The 23149-nt window shown below is 41.2% G+C and overlaps 1 protein-coding gene across 2 annotated transcripts in view; it reads left to right on the top strand.

The window, feature by feature from the left end:
* Positions 1-23149, top strand: part of LOC106613480 (adhesion G protein-coupled receptor D2) — a 149178-nt gene that overhangs the window by 29596 nt on the left and 96433 nt on the right. For both annotated transcript variants that reach the window (XM_014215752.3, XM_082956690.1), the window contains exons 11-15: positions 1011-1113; positions 1302-1455; positions 2496-2629; positions 3140-3255; positions 4671-4791. In XM_014215752.3, the coding sequence (XP_014071227.3) occupies positions 1011-1113; positions 1302-1455; positions 2496-2629; positions 3140-3255; positions 4671-4791 (628 nt within the window). The remainder of the gene's footprint in view (positions 1-1010; positions 1114-1301; positions 1456-2495; positions 2630-3139; positions 3256-4670; positions 4792-23149) is intronic.

The following is a 23149-nucleotide window of genomic DNA, read 5'->3' as shown; positions in this document are numbered from 1 at the left end:
CTACAAATCTACCATTCCAGTGTTTTACTTGCTATATTGTATTTACTTCGCCACCATGGCCTTTTTTGCCTTTACCTCCCTAATCCCACCTCATTTGCTCACATTGTATATATACTTATTTTTATACTGTATTATTGACTGTATGTTTGTTTTACTCCATGTGTAACTCTGTGTTGCCGTATGTGTCGAACTGCTTTGCTTTATCTTGGCCAGGTCGCAACTGTAAATGAGAACTTGTTCTCAACTTGCCTACCTGGTTAAATAAAGGTGAAATAAATAAAAAATAAAAAAATACCGATACATAGAGTGATTGTATCTCTATGATTCCAATGGTATGTTGTTGGCTGGTTTGACCAGGGTTGGGGTCGATTCCATTTCAATGTCATTTGTTTCAGTAAAATTGTCATGATCTCAAGGACTTTGGCCCTTCTAGTAATTATATTTCTATGGTCGGAATCCTGCTTAGTCATCACTGATGCTCTGTTTTAGAAGTATTTAACAGTGCTAATCTAGTTATTAGTAGTGTCTGTGTGTGAGAACACACTGAAGGTTTATGGTGGCATTAAAGGGCAGCAAATGAACTCATCAATGGAGATCCAAATCAGCATGGGAATCGGAATAGCCAATTGGTCAATCGGCTGGGGTTGGGAATCGCGGGAATAGGCGACTTGACAAGGAGATTTATGAGCCAGTCACACCTAAACCATCCCAGACACACCCGATGGCACACAGATGAAAACAAGAGATGGCTGGTTATTCGCCACTACTTCATTTGAATAACAACAAAATGACAGACCCATACTTGGTTTGCTATAAAGCTGAGGATGGGGTTGGAGAAATCACAGAGTGAGCCTTTAAAGCCATTCTATTGCTGCTATTACTCTCTTTCTCAGACATTTTGAAAGTAATTAATGTGTAATTATTGCAAAGATACTTGATTGGGCTTTTATTGTTCGGCCGTCCTGTTAAATATAAATGTTTTCAACACTAAATCTTTTGATTTTGTCCAGCATTCCCAAATCGGACAGGACGTCTATCCACAGGAACCTGTTCATTGCGCTAACCTGTGCCCAGATCGTCCTTCTCTGCAGTGGCTCAGCTGTCAACAACAAGGTAGGCTAACCATCTTGGCTAACTGTGGGGCAAAATAATGAACTTTACAGTTAGTTAGCTACGGCACCTCTCTTTGCTAGGAAACCGCTACCTCTGAAACGGATAGGGTGGATCCACATTTTGTGACGTATCCTCTTACAAAGTGTATTGGTCTGCCGTGTTGTTTATCTGACCCTTGACCCTGTCAGGTGGCCTGCACCCTGGTGGCGGCCCTGCTGCACCTTTTCTTCATGGCTGCCTTCAGCTGGATGCTGGTGGAAGGACTGCTTCTCTGGAGCAAAGTGGTGGCGGTCAACCTGATCGAGGACCAACACATGAAGTACTACTACCTCATTGGCTGGGGTATGACACAGAAGAACAAGATAGAAGAAGATTTTTCTTATTAGTCCATTGAGCAACAGAGATTTGTCTTTTCCATATCCCATTCTCCCCAGTAGACATACTGTACACATACACTGTACATATACTGTACAGTCAGGTCATAATTATTGGTACCCTTGATAAATATGAGCAAAAAAGACTGTATAAAATAAATTATACAAATACTGAGCTATATTGTATGGGGAAATTATATTATTTTATACTAATACAATTTCTCTGAGAAATATATATTTATTTCCAGATCCTTCCTATCCTTCATCTGCTGTTATGGACTGCCCTCTTCAGTTCAAACCACAGGTTTTCAATGGGGTTCAAGTCCGGAGACTGAATGTTGATTTTGTGGTAAATTAACCATTTCCTTGTGGATTTTGATTAATACTTGGGGTTATTGTCTTGCTGGAAAATCCACTTGTGGCCATGTGTCAGCCTCCTGGCAGAGACAACCAGGTGTTTGGCTAAAATATCCTTGAATTGAAGAGGGCAGTCCATAAGAGCAGACAAAGGATATCAAGGATCTGAAAGATTCTGTATGGAGGAATAGTCTAAGATCCCTCCCAACGTGTTCTCCAATCTCATGAAAACATCTCTGTCATTATCCTCGCAGGGGGAGGGTGCTGGAGTATTAAAAACGGGTGCAAATAATTTTGAACCCCATCGTTTGAGATTTTACTTGTTAAACAAAATATATTTCTCTGAGCAATTGTAATAGTTTAAAATAATATCATTTCCCATTTGTTTTAGCATACAATATAGCTCAGTATTTGTATTATTTATTTTATAGAGCAAATAATTATGTACCTGACTGTACATACACAAACACACACATACAGTACATATACACACACACTCATGAAGTACTGATCTCTCTTGCTCTAGCTCTCATTCCCTCCCTCCCTCCCTCCCTCCCTCCCTCCCTCCCTCCCTCCCTCCCTCCCTCCCTCCCTCCCTCCCTCCCTCCCTCCCTCCCTCCCTCCCTCCCTCCCTCCCTCCCTCCCTACCAGGTCTGCCAGTGCTGATAGTCACAATTACCCTGGCCTCTGCCTCAGGGAAGTACTCTGCTGATGGCCACTGTTGGCTCAGTGTGCAGAACGGGGTCATCTGGGGCTTCGCAGGTCCTGTCATTTTCATAATTATGGTGAGAACACATGTACACACACAATACTTTTTTGCTCGCATTGCATTGTCTGAAAGCATTGAAAATACACTGAAAACATCCCAAATACATCATCTATACAGCTAAAATCTACAATGCCATGTAAAAACAATTTGACATTAAGGTTAAATAAATTGTTCTTTCTCAATTTACCTAATTTTGCTAACCGTTACATTAGACAAAATCAAGAGGTCATCATGAAAAATCTTGAATTACAGCTCACTTTGAGAAAATCCTGCGAGTTAATAACACGATTGAATGTTTTTATCGTTTGCCAGCCCTAATTATTACCCCCAAAAAATTCTACTCATTTAACTCTAACAGATGACAAAACAATGTCTTAGATAGAGTAGGCCTTCTGAATACAAACAGTACCTCTCACATGACTTGCATGTTCTAACCAATTATGTACTGCATTTACACTGTTGAAATGTATGTGAATATATTGTATGTCTCTGTCTAACCGACAGTGTATGTGTGTCCTCTCATCAGGTGAACATCATGGTTCTGATGCGGGTGGTGGTCATCACCATCTCCACAGCCAAGAGGAGGTCCATCATGCTGGCAATGGATAGCAGTCCTGTGGAGCAGGCCTACGAGCAGATCAGGTATGCACCACACAGGGGCGTAATTTCATTACAGTTACTGCCACTGGAATGGACTACTACTAGGTGGTAGACAATACTAATGTAGTTGTTCTATGTCTTTGCAGAAGTTCCATGGTTTGAGGTTGGTTTTGTAATCTGGTTAGAATTAGTTTTTAACATTGTGCATAAAGCCAGCAGGTATAATACTTTATTACTTGTTATAAGCATGTATGAGGCATTATAATCTCTTATACAAATAACTATCTATATAATGACTATGCATTTTTTTTGTCTTACAAAACATTATGGACATCTGCTCTTTCCATGACATGGACTGACCAGGTGAATCCAGTTGAAACCTATAATCCCTTATTGATGTCACTTGTTAAATCCACTTCAATCAGTGTAGATGAAGGGGAGGAGACAATTGAAACATGGATTGTGTATGTGTGCCATTCACAAGGTGAATGGGCAAGACAAAAGATTTAAGTGCCTTTGAACGGGGTATGGTAGTAGGTTCAAGGCGCTCAACAGTTTCCCGTGTGTATCAAGAACAAGGACATCCAGCCAACTTGACACAATAGTGGGAAGCATTGAAGTCAAAATGGACTAGCATCCCTGTGGAACGCTTTCGACACCTTGTAGAGTCCAATTCCCTGACGAATTGAGGCAGTTCTGAGGGCAAAAGGGGGGTGGGGGTGCAACTCAATATTAGCAAGGTGTTCCTAATGCTTGATATACTCAGTGTACATATTAACTGCATTGCAAGATATTAACTACACTGCAAGAGGTGAGGTAGAGTAAAGTGTATGGTGTGTTGGTATTTTTTCCTTTGTTGTTTCCTTTACCCTTTGTATAGGTGTGTGAAATTTGAGTGTAATTATTCATTCACTGAAGTGCTGTTTACAATCTATCAGTGGAAATCATTTCAACGTGTAAATGTTTTTCCTGCAACTCAGCTGCGCTGGTCACAATAACAACTCTGTGGAGGAGGAATATCAATGTTGGTGTTGAGCGTCAGCCGGCCAGCCCGATGGCAGCCTGAGTGGAAACTTAAACACATTCCTCCGCTGAATAAACTAGAGCCCTCGCCAGCCCCACAGCTGGTGCGGTTTAGCGGTCACCTGAAATGGAAGGTAATTTCATCCTAAACAGAATTAGGGAGCGATTTAGTGTGGAAATTGTCACAATATGAGACTAACCAGCCGCCCCTGTTGTGCTTGGGTCGACCCTCCTGCCAACCTGCCCTATTTGGCCTAGTGGGGAGCCAACCACGTCCAACCAAGCCCATAGCGTTGCGCACTGATCCGATCCAGAATGGACGGGGAGTTTCAGTGTGAGGTGCCTGGATTGGGTGGGTAATGGGGAAACTGTCTACTAGCATGGTGCCCAGTCCTTCAATTTGTGTCGATTGGCTTGTGGTTGCTTTCTCTCAGGGCTGCAGTGAAAGCGGTGCTGGTGCTACTGCCAATCCTGGGCCTGACCTGGCTCTGTGGCGTCCTGGTGCCCTTCTCCATAGTCATGGCCTACATCTTCATCTTTCTCAACTCACTGCAGGTACTGGCCACATACTTTCACTTATCTAAAAAAAACGTATCACTCTCTGTTATTTTTATTTTTTCACCCATTCTGTCTCTTTGTGTTCTCTCTCTTCCTCTCACTCTTTCATTCATTCTTTGTCTTTCTGTTGTTCTCTTTCTCTCTCTTCCTCTCCCTCAATTCGATGTTATAGACGTATGACCGTATTCGGATGTGTAGATTATTTTCTATAGGCCTATTTCAATGGAGGCCTACCCAGTAGAGGGACTACAGATTTGTAGATGTTGATTGGAGAATTAACAAGGATTGCAAGACCACTAACCACCAATAGAGATGGAAGTGGCTCAAGTTTCAGTTGAGACCGTTGTTCTTTGAAAGGCCTCTGGTTTTGCTGTGAGTGAATGGGGTGCTGTATTAGAACCAAGCTCAGAGCTTAAAAAAGGGGCACAATCAGTATTTGTGGTAAATACGTTTTTTTAGGGACTCTCATTTTACCATAAACATCCCCATCGTTTTTTTGTTTTTTTTAATGGGAAAGCATTTTACTATTATGAATTCTCGTGATTCTGTTATTCTGACTCTGAAAGAGAGCAACAAGCTCTCAAGGTTTCAGTTTGTGTTTGTTGGAGACAAGGTTGACTTTGACAGGAAATGAGTAGCACTCTGCTTGTGTTAAACAGGTGCTTCTGTTTTTCAGTGAAAGTTACAAAATGGTTTCATGAGCTACTACAGAATTTACAAGCTGGCATCTTGATTGTCAATTGTGTTAATGTTTAAATTTGTTCTTTTTTCAGCTATAAAAAACATGTTTTTGTTCTTTTATTTAAGTCTTTTATTTACAGTGAACAATTTACATCATTTCAGTCAAATTTACCACATCGTGTCATGTTTTTGATATTGGATTCAGTAGTCATGTAAATAAAATATTTCTTTAAACAGTGAAATAAGGTATTTTTCTAATTACATTTCATAAATATGACACATACAACATTCTGAAAACATGAATACGTATTTTCTTATGTTTTATCTCAGCAGTGTACCCAGGAGTTAGCCTACATTTTACTTCCGACCCATAATTAACATCAACTTGAGAAATATCGGTTTTCACATGAAAACATTAATTCCAGTGTAACTTAATTATCTTGCTTGCCTGTGAAAATAGGACAGAGGGAGGGAGAATAATGTAATGCTCAGAATGGGTCTACCCTGGTGTGCACTACTCACACTACTCACATCCTGTTTGGCAATTTGTAGTCATCTTTAATCAGTTGTATCTTTAATTGAGCCGTATATTTAACAAGAAATCAATAGAGATTTAGCCCGAGTCAGATCATTAAGAAAGCCCTCTCTCTTTCTAACTATAAATAGTTATGTTTCTCCCACATCTAATTACATTTTTTATCATAACAATAATTAATGCAGGCTATCTTATTAGTTGGGGTGGAGTAACATAGCTTTGATGGACGGCTTCCACTTTAACAGTAAAGTAGAAACATAGAAACAACTTTTCCTCATAGTTTTTCCTCTGAGCCCTGCTGTAAGCAATAGAGCAAACTGAATGAAGAAATGAATTCGAGTCCTTCAAGCTTCCGTACCTCACTAACATGCAACATGAGTCCTTTAACATCATATTATTCACGTGATCGCATAGCAGACTAATTATAATATTTTTGTGTCTATATTCGTGACAGAATTGGAGCATTACCAAGATAACATATACAGTTGAATTGCTCAGATACAGGTAACAAATGTACAACTATCTGGTCAGGACAGTGTTTTTAACTGCCTGTGTAATATTAAAATAGGCATGTTTGTGGTGTAGATTCAATGTTAGCGGTCATCGTGCCTTGAGAAAATCATCCTACACATAATCACTGTCTGTATTTATTGCACCAAAAGTCCCAGCCCATGTTTATCGTGTCAATCTTTAAAAAAATGTATGTGACCATGTGAGTGTGTACCTTTTGAACAACTTCTATCAATGTTAAATAATGAAATGAAACTAAATTAATGAAATGGCCATACAAAAGGGGAATATATACATTTTTCAAATGACTGCTTATTGTGTGGGGTCAGACTGGTCAACAACCCTCGCCTGAGGAGGAATTAATGAAGTGACTGGGCACTTCGTGGCGATTGGGGCCCTATAATAGCCAGCTGCTCCTGAATTCCGTAATCGGCCCTGCTTTAAAGGCTTTGACTGTAGAGAATAGGGCCAGACCACCCCTGCTATGCAGAAAACTAGTCCCCCGTTGCTAACCGTGACCTAGTATTCAGCGAATTGGCCCTTATTAGATATACCTTGTTATTCGGTATACAGGCCTAATCACTTATTAGATTATTGCTCTTCAACTAGAGAGTCACTCATGTATTGCATAATTCCTCAAGTATGTCTTTCAAGTATATTATTCAGTATTTTGGAACCGTTAAAGCTGAAAATGTCCAAGATCACTATATACTAGATATTTGCTCTGTAGGCTTTGAATTCTTATCAAAGAATTACGGCTTCAGAAGGTGGACATCCGGTGAAACAAGAAGCATCATACATATAAAAAGCATTTTTTAAAGTATTAATTGCTTTTTTGGGAATTTGCGTATCCAGCTAAAATGCCAGCTATTGATGTAAGCTTTTTGGAATCCGAGGCTAGAGTTAAGTCTTTGATTCGATTGTCGCCATCGCTCTGTTTTTAGTCTTTTAGGAAGTATCGCATTTGTTGGATGGCGAGGGGACGGAAGTCAACACAATTTCGGTGAGTCACAGAGACAGTTCTCAGCACTAGGCCCAGCGCAGAGGAAACATCCTGAGTGCTTTCTGTGATCTTCTAATTGTACTGAGAGTCTTTTCGGCCCGGTCTTTTCCACTGGAACATGAAGAAAATAGACGTCCCCTGTGTACAATTTAAAATGGATTCATCTGTTTTCCTGATGATTTCCAGGCCCATGTGGTGCCCCCTTTCCTCTCTTCTCTCTCGCATAGCTCTCTCTTTCTCTCTCTCTCATAATGCAAGCAAGGCTCAGGCTTTGGAGCAAAATCTTGGGAGCCAAAACATTTATCTTGTTTTTGCAAGTTTTTCAATGTATCTTCCACGTTTTTTCACCCATTTTTTGTGATACATTTTAATTTGGTGTCATCAGTGACTACTTGATGCATAACATAGGCCTATACTGCTCTCCAGTTCTGCTGGAGATGTATCTAACTACAGTATATCCTCGTTCAAATGACATTGATTTCTTGGCGAGGAAAAACCTACTTGAACATTATGAAATTCTAATGGCCGCCCATAAAGATGATGAAATGCAGGAAATACATAATAATGCACGCAAAACCTCAAGTGATTCCGGCATGTGATAAAAAGGGACGTTTTAAGGACGTTTTTTTATTTGTGGCTATTGTATTTTCAGTGGGGTGGCCAAAGCAACGTAACACTTAAGCTGCTTGCCTTTACTGTTAAATCAATAAAACAGATAATGTTGACAAGCCTTTTTCATCGCACTCCTCCCCCCTATTGGGTGCTTGACAAGATTGTTTGAGTATTTACAATGTTGTTCTCTCTTTTTTTGTTGTTGCAGACATTAACCGACCATGATAAACAAACGACCAACACGATCATGCATTTTCTTCCACACCAAAAACTTCACTGTATTTCATTACGGTTAGCTCACAGACCGTATTTTTTCTTTTTTCACGGCAACATCTGGGAGTGTGTGCGTGCGATTATGTGTGTTTGTGTGCATGTGCGCAAAAATGTGTGTATCTTTGTGTGGTTTTATACCCTAGCATTTCCTAAAATATCAGTTTTGTTGTTGTTTTTGACTCATTTGATGTTTTGCATTAAGAGCAAAAGCACATTGTTTGGTAGATTCTAAATTTGCTCCATTTTGAGTTCCGATTGTATTTACTATACCATGTAATTGGTCCTTGGTATATATTATAATATACTGAACAAAAACATAAACGCAACATGCCACAGTTTCAGATTTTATTTTATTTTATCAGTTCATATAAGGAAATCAGTCAATTTAAATAAATAAATTACGCCCTATTCTATGGATTTCACGACTGGGAATAAAGATATGCATATGTTGGTCACAGATACCTTTAAAAAAGGAAGGCGCGGGGATCAGAAAACCAGTCAGTATCTGGTGTATGCAGCGCAACACATCTCCTTCGCATAGAGTTGATCAGGCTGTTGATTGTGGACTGTGGAATGTTGTCCCACTCCTCTTCAATGGCTGTGCGAAGTTTCTGGATATTGGTAGGAACTGGAACATGCTGTCGTACACGTCGATCCAGAGCATCTCAAACATGCTCAATGGGTGACATATCTGGTGAGTATGCAGGCCATGGAAGAACTGGGACATTTTCAGCTTATACGAATTGTGTACAGACCCTTGCGACATGCTAAAACATGAGGTGAATGCCGCGGATGAATGGCACGACAATGGGCCTGAGGATCTCATCACGGTATCTCTGTGCAGTACAATTGCCATCGATAAAATGCAATTGTGTTCATTGTCCGTAGCTTATGCCTGCCCATACCATAACCCCACCGCCACCATGTGGCAATCTATTCACAACGTTGACATCAGCAAACCGCTTGCCCACACAACGCCATACACGTGGTCTGCGGTTGTGAGGCCGGTTGGACATACTGCCAAATTCTCTAAATCGACATTGGAGGTGGTTTATAGTAGAGAAATGAACATTCAGTTCTCTGGCAACAGCTTCCTCAAGACTTGAGACATCTGTGGCATTGTGAAGTGTGACAAAACTGTGCATTTTAAAGTGGCATTTTATTGAACCCAGCACAAGGTTCACCTGTGTAATGATCATGCTGTTTAATCAGCTTCTTGATATGCCACACTTGTCAGGTGGATGGATTATCTTGGCAAAGTAGAAATGCTCACTAACTGGGATGTGAACACATTTGTGTACAACATTTTTGAGAAATAAGCTTTTTGTGCATATGGAACATTTCTAGGCTATTTTATTTCAGCTCATGAAACATGGGACATGATATTTAATTATGTCCCATTCATCTGAATTAAGGTAGTGGGAGAGTCCTACAATAACCAAATTACACATAAAGACAAAAAAGTATCAATTGGCCACCAAACTCCCTCATACACTATATATACAAAAGTATGTGGACACCCCTTCAAATTAGTGGATTCGGCTATTTCAGCCACACCTGTTGCTAACAGGTGTCTACAATCGAGCACACAGCCATGCAATCTCCATAGACAAACATTGACAGTAGAATGTTCTTACTGAAGAGCTCAGTGACTTTCAACGTGGCACTGTCATAAGATGCCACTTTTCCAACAAGTCAGTTAGTCATATTTCTGCCCTGCTAGAGCTGCCCCGGTCAACTGTAAATGCTGTTATTGTGAAGTGGAAACATATAGGAGCAACAGCGGCTCAGTCACGAAGTGGTAGGCCACAAAAGCTCACAAAATGGGACTGCCAAGTGCTGAATCACGTAGCGTGTAAAAATCCTCTGTCATCGGTTGCAACACTCACGACTAAGTTCCAAACTGCCTCTGGAAGCAATGTCAGCACAAGAACTGTTCGTCGGGAGCTTCATGAAATTAGTTTCCATGGCCGAGCTTCCGCACACAAGCGTAAGATCGCCATGCGTCAGCTGGAGTGGTGTAAAGTTTGCCACCATTGGACTCTGGAGCAGTGGAAACACATTCTCTGGAGTTATGAGTCACGCTTCATCTGGCAGTCTGACGGACGAATCTGGGTTTGGCGGATGCCAGGAGAACGCTACCTGCCCGAATGCAGAGTGCCAATGATAACATTTGGTGGAGGAATAATGGTCTGGGGCTGTTGTTCATGGTTCAGGCTAGGCCCCTTAGTTCCAGTGAAGGGAAATCTTAATGCTACAGCATACATTCTGATTCTGTGCTTCCAACTTTGTTGGTTTGGGGGTTTGGGGAAGGCACTTTCCTGTTTCAGCATGGCAATGCCCCTGTGCACAAAGCGAGGTCCATACAGAAATGTTTTGTCAAGATCGGTGTGGAAGAACTTGACTGTCCTGCACAGAGCCCTGACCGCAACCCCATTGAAGACCTTTGGGATGAATTGGAACGCTGACAGTGAGCCAGGCCTAATCACCTAACATCCGTTCCTGACCTCACTAATGCTCTTGTGGCTAAATGGAAGCAAGTCCCTGCAGCAATGTTACAACATTTAGTATAAAGCCTTCCGAGAAGAGTGGAGGCTGTTATAGCAGCAAAGGGGGGACCAACTCCATATTAATGCCAAAGATTTTGGAATGAGATGTTTGGTGAGCAGGTGTCCACATACTTTTGGTCATGTAGTGTATATCCCTAGAATGTGAGAGGATTTTAACTCCTTCCCAGCCGTCTTTATGAACTTGTGGACCATAAATACCACCATGCCTCATCTGTTCTCTTATCAAGCTGGAAATAAATAGGATGGAGGGGGGCTTCACTTGGCCATAAATCGCCGACCCTCCGTCAGCCAATCTCCGTGCAATGTCATTCAATAGCTCCCTGCTATCCATTACCTGGGCATAATGGGCTCCTGGCCATGCATTGTCCGTCGTATTATTAGCCCATAACTTCTAACTATCAATAACTTTTGAGTGCAGTGGGAGCGAGAGAGAGGGGGAGGAAGGGAGAGAGAGAGAGAAAACAAATGGGCTGGGGCTTGGAAGTTGGAACTTTGTGAGTTTGCTCATTGTTAATAAGTGTAGAGGAACCTACAATATTAGTTATAGAATAGTTGTTGCTTTTAAAGTTGTTGGTGTTTAAGGTTTTGTTTTTGTGCAGCAGAGGTTATAAGGCATTTAAAATGTCTGGTTTTGAACCACAAGAGGGCAGTGTAATTTCAGTCCTTCAAGTTCTTACTATTACAGTGGGGAAAATATGCTGAAATCAGTAACTGTTTTTAGTTGTGCACTTTCTTGTCGAGCTTTTTGATTAGAAGTTGCTGATGATGACAATAGCATTTACATTTCCTTTGAAATGAATAGTCAGTTTCTGGATAGAACTGTAATTCCAAATGCATTCAACAGCACTTCAGAAACGGTTTACTTAATCATTTTAATCATGTTTAATGCTGAAGGAATAGATTTGATAAAGTCATCTAATTATGCGATGTAATCGATTCGTTGTGGAATTAAGTTTTAGCATGTTTAAAGAGGCTACTCTCTGATATTTGAGATAATAGATATTTCCCAATCTTAACTTCAGTGCCTAAACCTATCTTATTTTTCTGATTAAAATATGTTGTATTCCCTCGGCATTCTGTCAAAATTATATTTAATTTAATATGTGGTGTCATATATAATATATTGTAATTTGTCATGATGAGTTTTCTGAATAGCCATATAGTGTCGAAAGAACCAATATAATTTGTGCTTTTACCATAACATGATTGTTGCTCAGTCAAAGATGACACCCAATCAATTCATCACTGCTAGTTCTATACACATTGGCTGTCCAAATGGCATTTTAGAAGCCAATGGAACAAATTACATTTAAAAAAATATGAATTTTAGCCAACATGGCTGCGTTTACACAGGCAGTCCAATTCTGATCATTTTTTAACCAGTTGGTCTTTTGTCCAATCAGATCAGCTCTGAAAAAGATCTGATGTGAAAAGATCTGATGTGACTAGTCAAAAGACCAATTAGTGGAAAAAATATCAGAATTGTCTGCCTGCATAAACACAGTCTTAGTAGTCAGGAATCAGGGCTTTGGGATTTTTGGAAGGACTTTTTTTATTTTGTGTGTGTGTGTGAGAGAGAGTGTCTACCTGGGCCAAGACATAGTCATAAGAGCATAGCGTTTTTAGACACTCAAGATGTTCTAACTAAAACTCAGTTCAAGAATGTTTCTCTATTTATTGAATGTGACTTTTTTCACGTTTTCCTTTGACGGGTTGTTTTGACATTATTTTGACTGATTGTTTGACTCATTGTGGCTGTTTTGACAGGCCCTTTGAGCTAAGCCTTTGACTGGGGTAATTGTAGGCAGGGATGATAACTTTCCCTTCTGCCCGACTTCTAGGTCTGTCGAAAATAACTTGGCACTTTAAATAAGTGTTAAGGCTTTATAAACCCTTTATAAGGCATATAATGATTTTTCAGAAATCATTCATAAGCAAACGTCATGATATAGTCTATTAAGTGTGGCAAAAGGGTATTAATTATATTTAGTGCTTAGGAAGCCTCTCAATGCCTACTGAAAGAACTGGACATTTCTTGTGGCAGTGTTACTCAGTGGGCCCTGGGCCTGTATCTCTAGGAGTTACACTTGTGCAGGATCGGGGTAGGTTCCTTCTTAAATTCTGCCCACTTTTCTGATATTGCTCCTGATTTTCTAGTCACGGACTGAATTTTGTGTCATCCTCTGAATTCTGCTCTTGACATGAACTTGAAATACAACTCATAAACAAGATATTTCGAATAATTTTCTAGTCATGAGGTGAATTTGGTGTCATGTCTCTGAATTGAGTGGATTCAAATGGATTCAATTGAGTTGACCCCCCAGTCCACTAGCTGGTGATTGTCTCTGATTAATGGTGGTTGTGGCCCAGGAGGAGATCAGGGGGCCGTTTACACTCCTTTCAGCTGTCGCAGCTGTGTGTCATGCTTCAGTTTCCCCCCCACACTTTGCAATCCCCAATCCGCCCGGAATTTTTTGGCCATGCGTACGCTCACTCGTGTGGATGCCAAGATACCTCCATCGGGGGCGCCCTGGGAGTGGGCCTGGGTCATGTTCTCTGTGTGTGTGTGTGTGTGTGTGTGTGTGCGTGCGTGCGTGTGTGTGTGTGTGTGTGTGTGTGTGTGTGTGTGTGTGTGTGTGTGTGTGTGTGTGTGTGTGTGTGTGTGTGTTCGTGTGTGTTCGTGTGTGTGTGTTCGTGTGTGTGTGTGTGTGTGTGTGTGTCTCCAACTCCCGTCACCTCCCCGTTTCCCACCTCAGACAAAGGGGGGAGACTGGTTATTTTAAATCCCAGCGCACGACAAGGAACAAAAACAGGAGTCCAGCTTTCCAGGCAGTTGTCCAGTCAGTCAACTCACATGAACTCTCCAGCCTCTCTGGGGCAGTGTCTCACACACACACACCACACACACACACACACACACACACACACACACACACACACACACACACACCTTTCCTCTCTCTCCCCTGCGTAGACACACACAGGGTTGGGTAGGTTACTTTCTAAATGTGATCAGTTACTAGTTACCGGTCCAAAAGTTTAGATTACCTAACCCAGTAACGTAATCTGATTACTTTCAGTTACTTTTGAATAACTTTCCCCTTAAGGGGCATTAGAATACATGTGTCAAACCTATTCCACAGAGGGGCGAGTGTCCTTAATTGATGAATTAAGGTCACAAATAAGTAAGGAACTCCACTCACCTGGTTGTCTAGGTCTTAATTGAAAATCAAAAACCCGCAGACACTCGGCCCTCCGTGGAATGAGTTTGACACCCCATGCATTAGAAGAAAACAAAAATGATTAATCAAATGCCTTTGGTGTGTCATCACAGTGGTCTCTGACTTGTGGTTAGACTCGCTCAGGTGGAACAAACTTTAACTTGTGCCTTTTTTCAATGCTGAATTGAATGTCATTGAGAAAACAGAAAGGTGTCATATTGTATTTTTTTTTAGCAAACATCCTTTCTGAATATAAAAGCAATTGTCTAATCAACTAGATCTACATCTAGTTAAATAAAGGTAAAATAATGTTTTTTTTTTAAACACAGACACACACACTCCCGCTGCTCCAGAGTGGCGCAGCGGTCTAAGGCACTGCATCTCAGTGGTAGAGGCATCACTACAGACAACCTGGTTCGATTCCAGGCTGTATCACAACCGGCCGTGATTAGTAGTCCCATAGGGCGGTGCACAATTGGCCCAGCGTCGTCCGGGTTTGGCCGGTGTAGGCCGTCATTGTAAATAAGAATTTGTTCTTAACTGACTTGCCTAGTTAAATAAAGGTTGAATTTAAAAACACACACACAGCCCAATGGTCAGACTACCAGGGAAGTGTTTTTCTTGTTGAATTGTTTGAGACGGCAGCAGGCAGGAACACTATCCCCCTAGGTATCCAGTGCCTTTGTAAATTTCAAAGACAGAGCCCCTACTCAATGTGGAGATATCTCGCATCACATGCTAACTTAAATAATGCTAATAATGCTATTATTTTCTGTTTTCCCACAACTGTACTTTTTCAGTGTAAACTAAAACCTTTGGTAACACTTCATGATAGCTTTCATGAATAAGCATTAATAATGCATTTGATAAACTATTGATGAATATGTAGTTCTGGGTCTAAATTATAGTAAACAAAAAAATATTTATAAATAGTTGAATAGGTTTACATTAATTAGACACGCTGTAGCAACAGGTAATTGGGTATCACTATGTAGCATCAGTTACTCGGGTATCACTTTGTAGCAACAGGTAATAGGGAACTTGTAGTGTCAAATACATACAAGCACATTAATAACAGTCCAATAACTGTATTCATAAATGTGTTCATAAATCAAAAAAATACAGGGTGCCTGAGAGGACAGGGTAAAGGGCATGGAGGAAAAAGTCAATTCCTCGCTTTTTTATTTATCCAGGTGAGTCAGTTAATAACAAATTCTTATTTACCGGCACAAAACAATGTTAAACAAGATTTCAAGGTCAGTGTTGTCTCTTACTATGAATTCCTAAGAAGATGGTGTTTGCAATTAGGTTTAGGTTTAGTGTGCTTTTTTAGGTAGTATATTTTTTGTGCGTTTGCCTCAAACTTGTTCTTGTTATTTTTTCTGTCTCATTTCATGTTACTTAACTTTGGAAGTAGATAAGTGTTGTACACTATGTCTAAGGAGAACACTGACACATTTCATATTGCATTTCCACAACCTCTTATGGAAAGAAATGAAGGTTTTATGAATGAATGTTAGCAATAAAATATCAACTCCTTAAAACCCTTGTCAAAGTCTCACAAATACAATTGACAATTGAAAAATGACATTTGGGTTAATTCCATAAAAATATTTTTTAAGTCCAATAGACCAGCAGCGCATAAGTGAGCAATGTTCTGGTATTTAAGAATAAAGAAGGGCCTCATTTTGAACCAAACGCCATCCGAGCGAAAACCCAAAAACCTGACTCTATATCGGTGCTGCTGGGAAAATAAGCCGGGGAGAATGATATGCTTCCTGTCAAAAGGAGAGAGAATTCTAAATTCCTGCCGTTACTCACGACACCACCACCTCAAAAAATACCCTTTCTTGTATTAAGCCCACTAGCATTTATTTGCTTTAGAATTTACCTGCCAGCTCAATTTAGTAATAGCCTATGTCATATGAAAGCAAACCATAGTGCAAGCCCATGACCCAAAACACATGATCAGCTGACTCTGACTTCATGACCCTTTTTATAATAACACAACACCCCCCCCCCTTCCTCAGCCCTCCCCCTGCCAACCACCCACCTAGCAGTGTCAGGAACCACTCCGACGACTCCGACACTGAAATAACACATTCAGAACAATGACCATTCTATTTATAAGTTCAACCACTTCTTTGCCTTCTCCGACCTGTTGTGAGCTCACAGTTCACACAGACGTGCTCGTCTGGCTGTGACAGCAAGATGGGGTAGGTTTGGTGGATTAGTTAGTTAGAAAGGGGAGCCCTCAGCCCGACCACATCGCAGTCATATATTTTAAATGGGTTTGAATCTATCTAAGTGCTGCAGACTGTTTGGCCTGCTTTGATGCCTACTTTGCAGATAATTAGTGAGAACTGGGTCAGCATGGGGCAAGGCAGAGTAAATATTTTAAATATTTTGTAGGGCTGAGTGGGGTGGGGGGGGTAAAGGCCATCAAATACACATGCCAATTTGCAAGTGAGCTATTCGCTTATTTTCTCGCATGTGAATTAAACCAAAATAAACACCAATGTATTATTCAGGGGCCTTGACTTTGTAAATCATTATTCCTTTTCGAAAGAAAGCTTAATTGTATGTCACAGCTATTATTGAACAGAGAAAGGACAATTCAGTCTGTCGGTTTATCTAAGAATTTACGCTGAAAAGGGATGCTATGCATTTAGATTTTTTTTTTCGCATAAAGATTTCCCAGGGAACTAACTACCTGGCTATTTCAAACGTTACAGCATTGTTGTTTCAATGTTACAGCAGCATTGTGTAAAGCAAACATGGCGTGGAGTCGCGGACAGAGAGAACAACGGCAGCCAAAGGGATGTCACTCAGCCTCAGCCCCTTTGGCCTTTTGCCCTTCCTCCCATGGCCGTGCTGTGCTTTCTCACACACACAGGACAGGGTGAGCCACATACACAGACACAACCCGGCATCTTGTGTCATTTCCTCCGCGCGCCGCCGAGCCGCCTGGCCCTAATGAGTGTTTACAACGACATGCTGATTCCTATTAATCTGGTTATTGTCGACTGGAGGGAGGGAAGGAGAAGGGAGGGGTGGAAGGAGGTAGGGAAGGAAGGAGAAGGGAGGAGGTAGGGTTTGTGTTAGAATGGGCCCACGCCGCTGAAGGTGGGAAAAAGAGTGCGCTCTCTCTCTCTCTCTCTGACAGATCGGGGCACCGCCACCTCCCTTTGCTCCAACGTTACACTGAGCAGATGTGGTTCCCCAGTTGTTATTCCTAGTAATTATCCTCATTAAGTGAAAGCATGTGCCAATCAAATGCCTTTGAGAAGGGCCCCGGCCGGGGCAGAAAATCGCCCTAACACCATCTCGAAACGTCAAGCCTGTGTCATTTGGACTCATTAGTAGGCTAGATTAAAGGGGTTAGCCGACCAGGAGTTGAGAGAGCCGCGCGGAACGAGAGGCTGAAGCAGCGACGTTATTGCGGCTCGTTTCACTTTCTTGTGGTTGATACATTTTATGATTATCACGTTTAACACTTTGCCACGCTCAATCACATGAACAGGCCGGAAAGCCATATGGGCCTTTTTTAATCCCTTTTTTTATATTTTTATTTAAGGCCTCTTAGATAATTACTCCTTAAAAGTAGAGAAATAAATATACACAAAAAACAATTCCAAATTCAATTAATTGTGGATTTTTTGTAATAAATTCTAGTATAAGTTATATTTTACGAAATTGTTGAATCATTTCTTCTACAGTAGGAAGAGGGGAATATTTTATGGCATCTTAAATAGGGACACAAAAACACAGAGCCATACAAATAGAAAGAGAAAAAAGACAAGACAAGTTCCCCCCAAAAACAAGATATATGAAGTCTTCATGTCGATGAACTACCATTCGTTTTCACTTTGAAGTCCCGCGATCCGTAGTAAACTGTGATTGCATGTGACAGACTCCGGGTTCCCTGCTTTATCATGATGGATACTCCGGCAAAGTGCCTGAACAGCCGCTGGCTCCACACGTCACCGCGGTTGGCATATGCCATTAACCCCAGCTCGCCTCACCTCAGGTGGGGAAGAGGAAGAGAGGAAACACGTCCCTAGGATCCAGGAATTGGGATAATATTTCTCTCCCTCGCTAGTGCAACTTTCTCTGAGTTTGCATCTCAGCGTGTTTTATGTATTTTTGTTAGTGTGATTTTGCTCCGGTGTGCTGTGGTGTTTCTAATGCACATATAAGCTTGTTTGTGTGTATCCACCAGTTACTACACAGTCCTTTCCTTTCAGACTACCAAAAAAGTGGAGTTTTTGGGAAGTTTTAAGTTTTTCATTAATGAATGGAATGACATGTAAGAAGTAGCTTGAGCTGTTGCAAATAGCATCTGCTACAAAGGGTAGCTACCGTCTAGTCCAAATAGACACTGTTATTAAGATTTTAATATAATAAGCCCAGCACAATGCATGAAAAATACAGTCAATACACTGTGCTTACATAGGAGACTGACAAAGAGAAATAGCAAGTTGGCCTTCTTCTCTCCCCTTTTTCATGCCGTGAAATTGAAGGTATCCTGTAAAGTATCACATTTTCTGCATTCAGTAGGTGTTAGTGTAGTGATGATGGTAGAAGCGTGCCTGATTCTGTCCACAGTCAGTTGGAGTATTCTCTCTCAATTCAGAGCTGAGAGCGGAGTGTTTGTGTGTGAGGGAGATTCCCAGCCCAACCCAAACTCCAGCTGCTCGCTGCTTCTCAGAGATGTAAGTTCCCCCCCCCCCCCCCCCCCCCCCTTAGTGGAAAATGTGTAATTAAAATATGCCCCAAGATTGACAGTGGGGTCTCATGCAATTTGACAAGGGGGCGCCCAAAAATGTCTGTTGGATATCTAAGTATTGTTAATTAAACAGCTTTCTGGCACTCAGGCTTCTCTTTCCTTTGCCAGTTCAAAGAGTTTGGTTTGACCCATGTGTTAAAAGTTTGTATCAGTTTTCGGCGCGTATGTTTTCCTTGGCGCTGGGAACATGCAATGCCAAATTGTCTTGTTTAAAAGTGTGTTTGTTTACAGTTCGTTCTTTCGCCCTTATTTTCTCCCACATGTGTACGCTAGGATAAATCCGGGTATACGGTTACACACTCAGTTGAATTCGAATCGTATTGTAACAGGCAGATTGGTGTAAACGTTCCAGAATTAAGTTAATACACCAGACAAAATCAGTACATTAGTGAACGGAAAAGCTGCCACTCGAGTAGCTTCGGTCGGTGTACTTAAACAAGAACAAGTACAATAAGAAGTACAATAGTGCTCTCATCCGTTACCGAAGGAGGTTCATCAATAACATTTGGCCCTCAGATGTAAAATCAATACAACACACACCGACACAATGTTAGACCGATGGCAAATGTTGTGACATCTGTCATCGACTGGCTATAAAGATATGTCACCATTGATTTTACCGGGATAGTTTTTTTCACCTTTCTCTCCCTCTCTCTCTCGTAGTTGTTAGGGTGTAATGGAAAAAATAAATGAATGTTATTATGAATGAGGCATGGTCAGCCTTGCCAAACTCAATTAATATTAGAGAAACAATGTGAGAAAGAACACTGTGATTAGATCTTTCAATTTTCCACGGGATGCTTTGCTGGCAGTTTGAAAATGGGGTGGGATGCTCAGGGGGAAAGAGTTTTGTTCAGCGCTCGCTCGATACATGTTTTCCCTGACCTTCCAAAACTAGCCCTTCTGAATGGACAACTCTCTCCTGAAAACCAGAACATTATTTGGTGTTTAGGGTCCTCTGTGAAATGTTTTTTGATTACTTTGAATTCTTCAACAATCTTGACATTTTGTTATGGATTCTTTAATTCAGGGGTTCTCAAAGTGGGGTCCGCGGCCAGATAAAAAAATAAAAAAGTGTATGGGTGGCTCACAGGGTAATTGGTATCCACAGTACTCCACCAATTATCACATTTTCAACTCAATAGTTCTTGTATTCCCCCTCAAGAAGTTTTGTGGTGGAAGACATAAATGCACTGGAATTTAGACTTTCAAACTGCAAAGTTTTCTCTCTACCTCATAGCAAAATGTGTAGAATTGCAGGAAATTAGCTTGAAAACGGCTACATTTTCTCTCTGATGCCAAGAGATGCGGCTCTTTAAAATGTTCCTTCCCAGTGCCCAGACCTGGTTCGTCCTGCCATGTAGTGCCGAAGTCATAGTAAAACTCCTTGTATGCTATTTTTATCTCACTTGAGTTGTGTTCAGATGAATTTGCTATTACAAAGTGGTCCCGGCCCCAAAAAGTTTGAGAACCCTTGCTTTAAATTTTGCTTTCTCCTGAAAAATGTAATATCTGTTGGATGCAAATTGTTTTCATGTTGAAATTCGTAGAATTCCTCTAGTATATATTTTGTATTATGTGTGATCCATTTAATATGGTGCATATATTCAAAATGTATTTTGAATTAATTCATAACTTGTTCTATTTGGCAAATATCAGTTTAGAATATTAATCCAATACCAAATGATCAATAGAGAAACAGATGAAGTTAGATAAGCGTACCATATGTTTAATACAAAGGGATGGTACTGTACGTGATATACTAAAGATGTGATGTGTGTGTGTGTGTGTGCGTGCGTGCATGCGTGTGTCTGTCTGCATGTGTGTGCACGAGTGTGTACAAAGCGCTTGTGCCTGTGTGTGTGTCACAATTTGCCATGGGTTTGTTTCTTGCTGTATACCTCGTCGCGCCAGTGGTAGCAAGCAACATCTGTTTCGGCTTGTTGTTCCTCTTGGCTGCTTTTCAATTGGATTTCCTCGAGCAGGTCCAAAAGCTGTCACCTCTGCTAGGCTCTGCTAGCTATCAGCACTGGCCCCTATATTAAGTAGGTGTTTCAGGGCTAAGCTAATAACTCTCCCTCCTCTCCTGAGTGATCACAGTCAGCACTGCCCCTCTCTGGGCTCAGTTTACCCCCTGCTCCACAGGGGTGGCTGGCCTGGGGGTCCCCCCGTTCACTATGACACTGTGTGTGTCTGTGGTGTGTGTGTGTGTGGGGGGGATGGTGGTGGTGTGGTGGGATGGGACGGTGTGTGTGTGTGGGGGGGGGGATGACCACACGTGTGTGTGTGTGTGTGTGTGTGCGTGTACAACCTGTAGGTTAGGGCTAGCAAAATTACAGTAGAACCGTGTAACCAGCGGTTATGGATGACAACATTCATGAAAATCAAATAACCGTTATAGCCGTTTAAAAAATATATATACAGCTGACTGAAGACGGGACGCATATTCATGCAGTTGAGTCCGTTTCTGCGGTAACATGGACTCTTTTTGCTCCTTGCTGAAACAAGCAAGGTGTTGTAGCAAACTAATCTTTGGTTGCCTGGACAATGCCCCCCTCCCTGCAGCAGCAGCACACATAGAAATAGGATAAATAAAACGTACTTGAAGCCTAACCCTGGCAATTGACCCTTTACTAAGCCCCACCCCCCTTGGTTACTGTTGCAACCTCAGAATACATTCCCCATTCAACCACTTGCAAAATCTTCTCACAATGATTTCAAACTGTGTTTCTAATACACAATGAAATTAAACACAGAATACCCCTTGCTAATTAGGAAACTCTTGGGTATATTGTGGTGGACTGTCATTACAATTGCTTCTTCATGGGACCCTGATAAAATTATATTTGTAGTGTAGCTACAGTAGCCACAGAAAGGCTCAGAATTCACTGTCAGCATGTAGTTAAAGCTATAACCAAATCGGGTCCTGTTGTCGACAACAGACAGGAGTTGTATTCATAACATTGCTAACTTAGCTAGCTAACATACATTTTGAAAAAACAAGTTATATTAAGTGACTAGCTAGCGTTAGCAATGTTTGGCAGTCAATGATACTGGGAGCTAGCTAACCAGCTGAGCTATCAAACAATGTAACAATTTTGGATAAAAAAAATACTCCCAATAGGTACTGCATTTCAGGAATTACAGTAGCAAGTACTCCTGGTGCCCTGTTAAATTATTTAGCCATTAACAACAACAAAAAATCGGAACAAAACTCTCTGTTTCTGCCATAGCCTTCACTGGCTTTCATGCAATTTAAATGTGAGCTTGTCCGATGTGTCGGACTCCATGACAGTCCATTGGAGCGCTGCGATTGTTGCCCAAAATTCTGGAGCGGGGCTTACCGAAAGGTCAATATTACTTGTAAACTCATGGGTACACTCACAATGGCTGGCTGGTATTGTGATACAATAATGTCCATGGTAATGTAGAATGTTCATTCAAATGATGTTCATGCAATGAATTTTTTTGTTGTTGTAATATCAGTTGAGTTTAATCAACAAATCACAGCACGTATTGATGGGTACACTTCCTGCTTTTACTTCCTGCTTTGCTTCTATGGGTACACTCGCAATGGCCACCAGTCCACCCATTATGCCATCATTGACTTGAATGGGGACACCCGTTCTATTCATTATATTTCTATGGCTGCACATGCAGTCATTAGCGTTTTTTGGTTGTTGGCTATTCCATCGGTTATTATGGTGATCGCGGTCATTTGGCTGGCCAATAACCGTCATCCAAAATTCCATGACCGTCACAGCCCTAGCATGTGTGCATTGTGTTGTTTAGCCCCCACCTGACTTCCTGTGAAAGCTTACCACTGTCCTCTCTCCTACATCAGATCTACAGCATGGTGCAGGCTCTGACACAATTTATTTCCTCAGGCCATTATCACTTAAATTTTTTAAGTACATCACTTTTATACATATGGTATAAACAATATAAAGGCTTGCCCATTCAAATAATGATTTCGTAGAATCAAGGCTTTAATCTGGAAATAGTTTTTATGTCCTGTCCCTAGTGCAACCTGGCACTGTGTTGATGGCTGAATATGTTCCGCCATCATTATAAAAGCAACTGAGTGCATATTTAACATGGCTTTTGGCCCAGAATGAAATCCAACCAACATATGTGAGTGATGTGGAAATGCCTCACCCA

The sequence above is a fragment of the Salmo salar genome, chromosome 10, assembly GCF_965601325.2.
Source record: "Salmo salar chromosome 10, fSalSal1, whole genome shotgun sequence".
Classification (NCBI taxonomy): Eukaryota; Metazoa; Chordata; class Actinopteri; order Salmoniformes; family Salmonidae; genus Salmo; species Salmo salar.
Note: the sequence above shows the minus strand (reverse complement) of the source record. Positions and strands in the feature narration are given on the sequence as shown.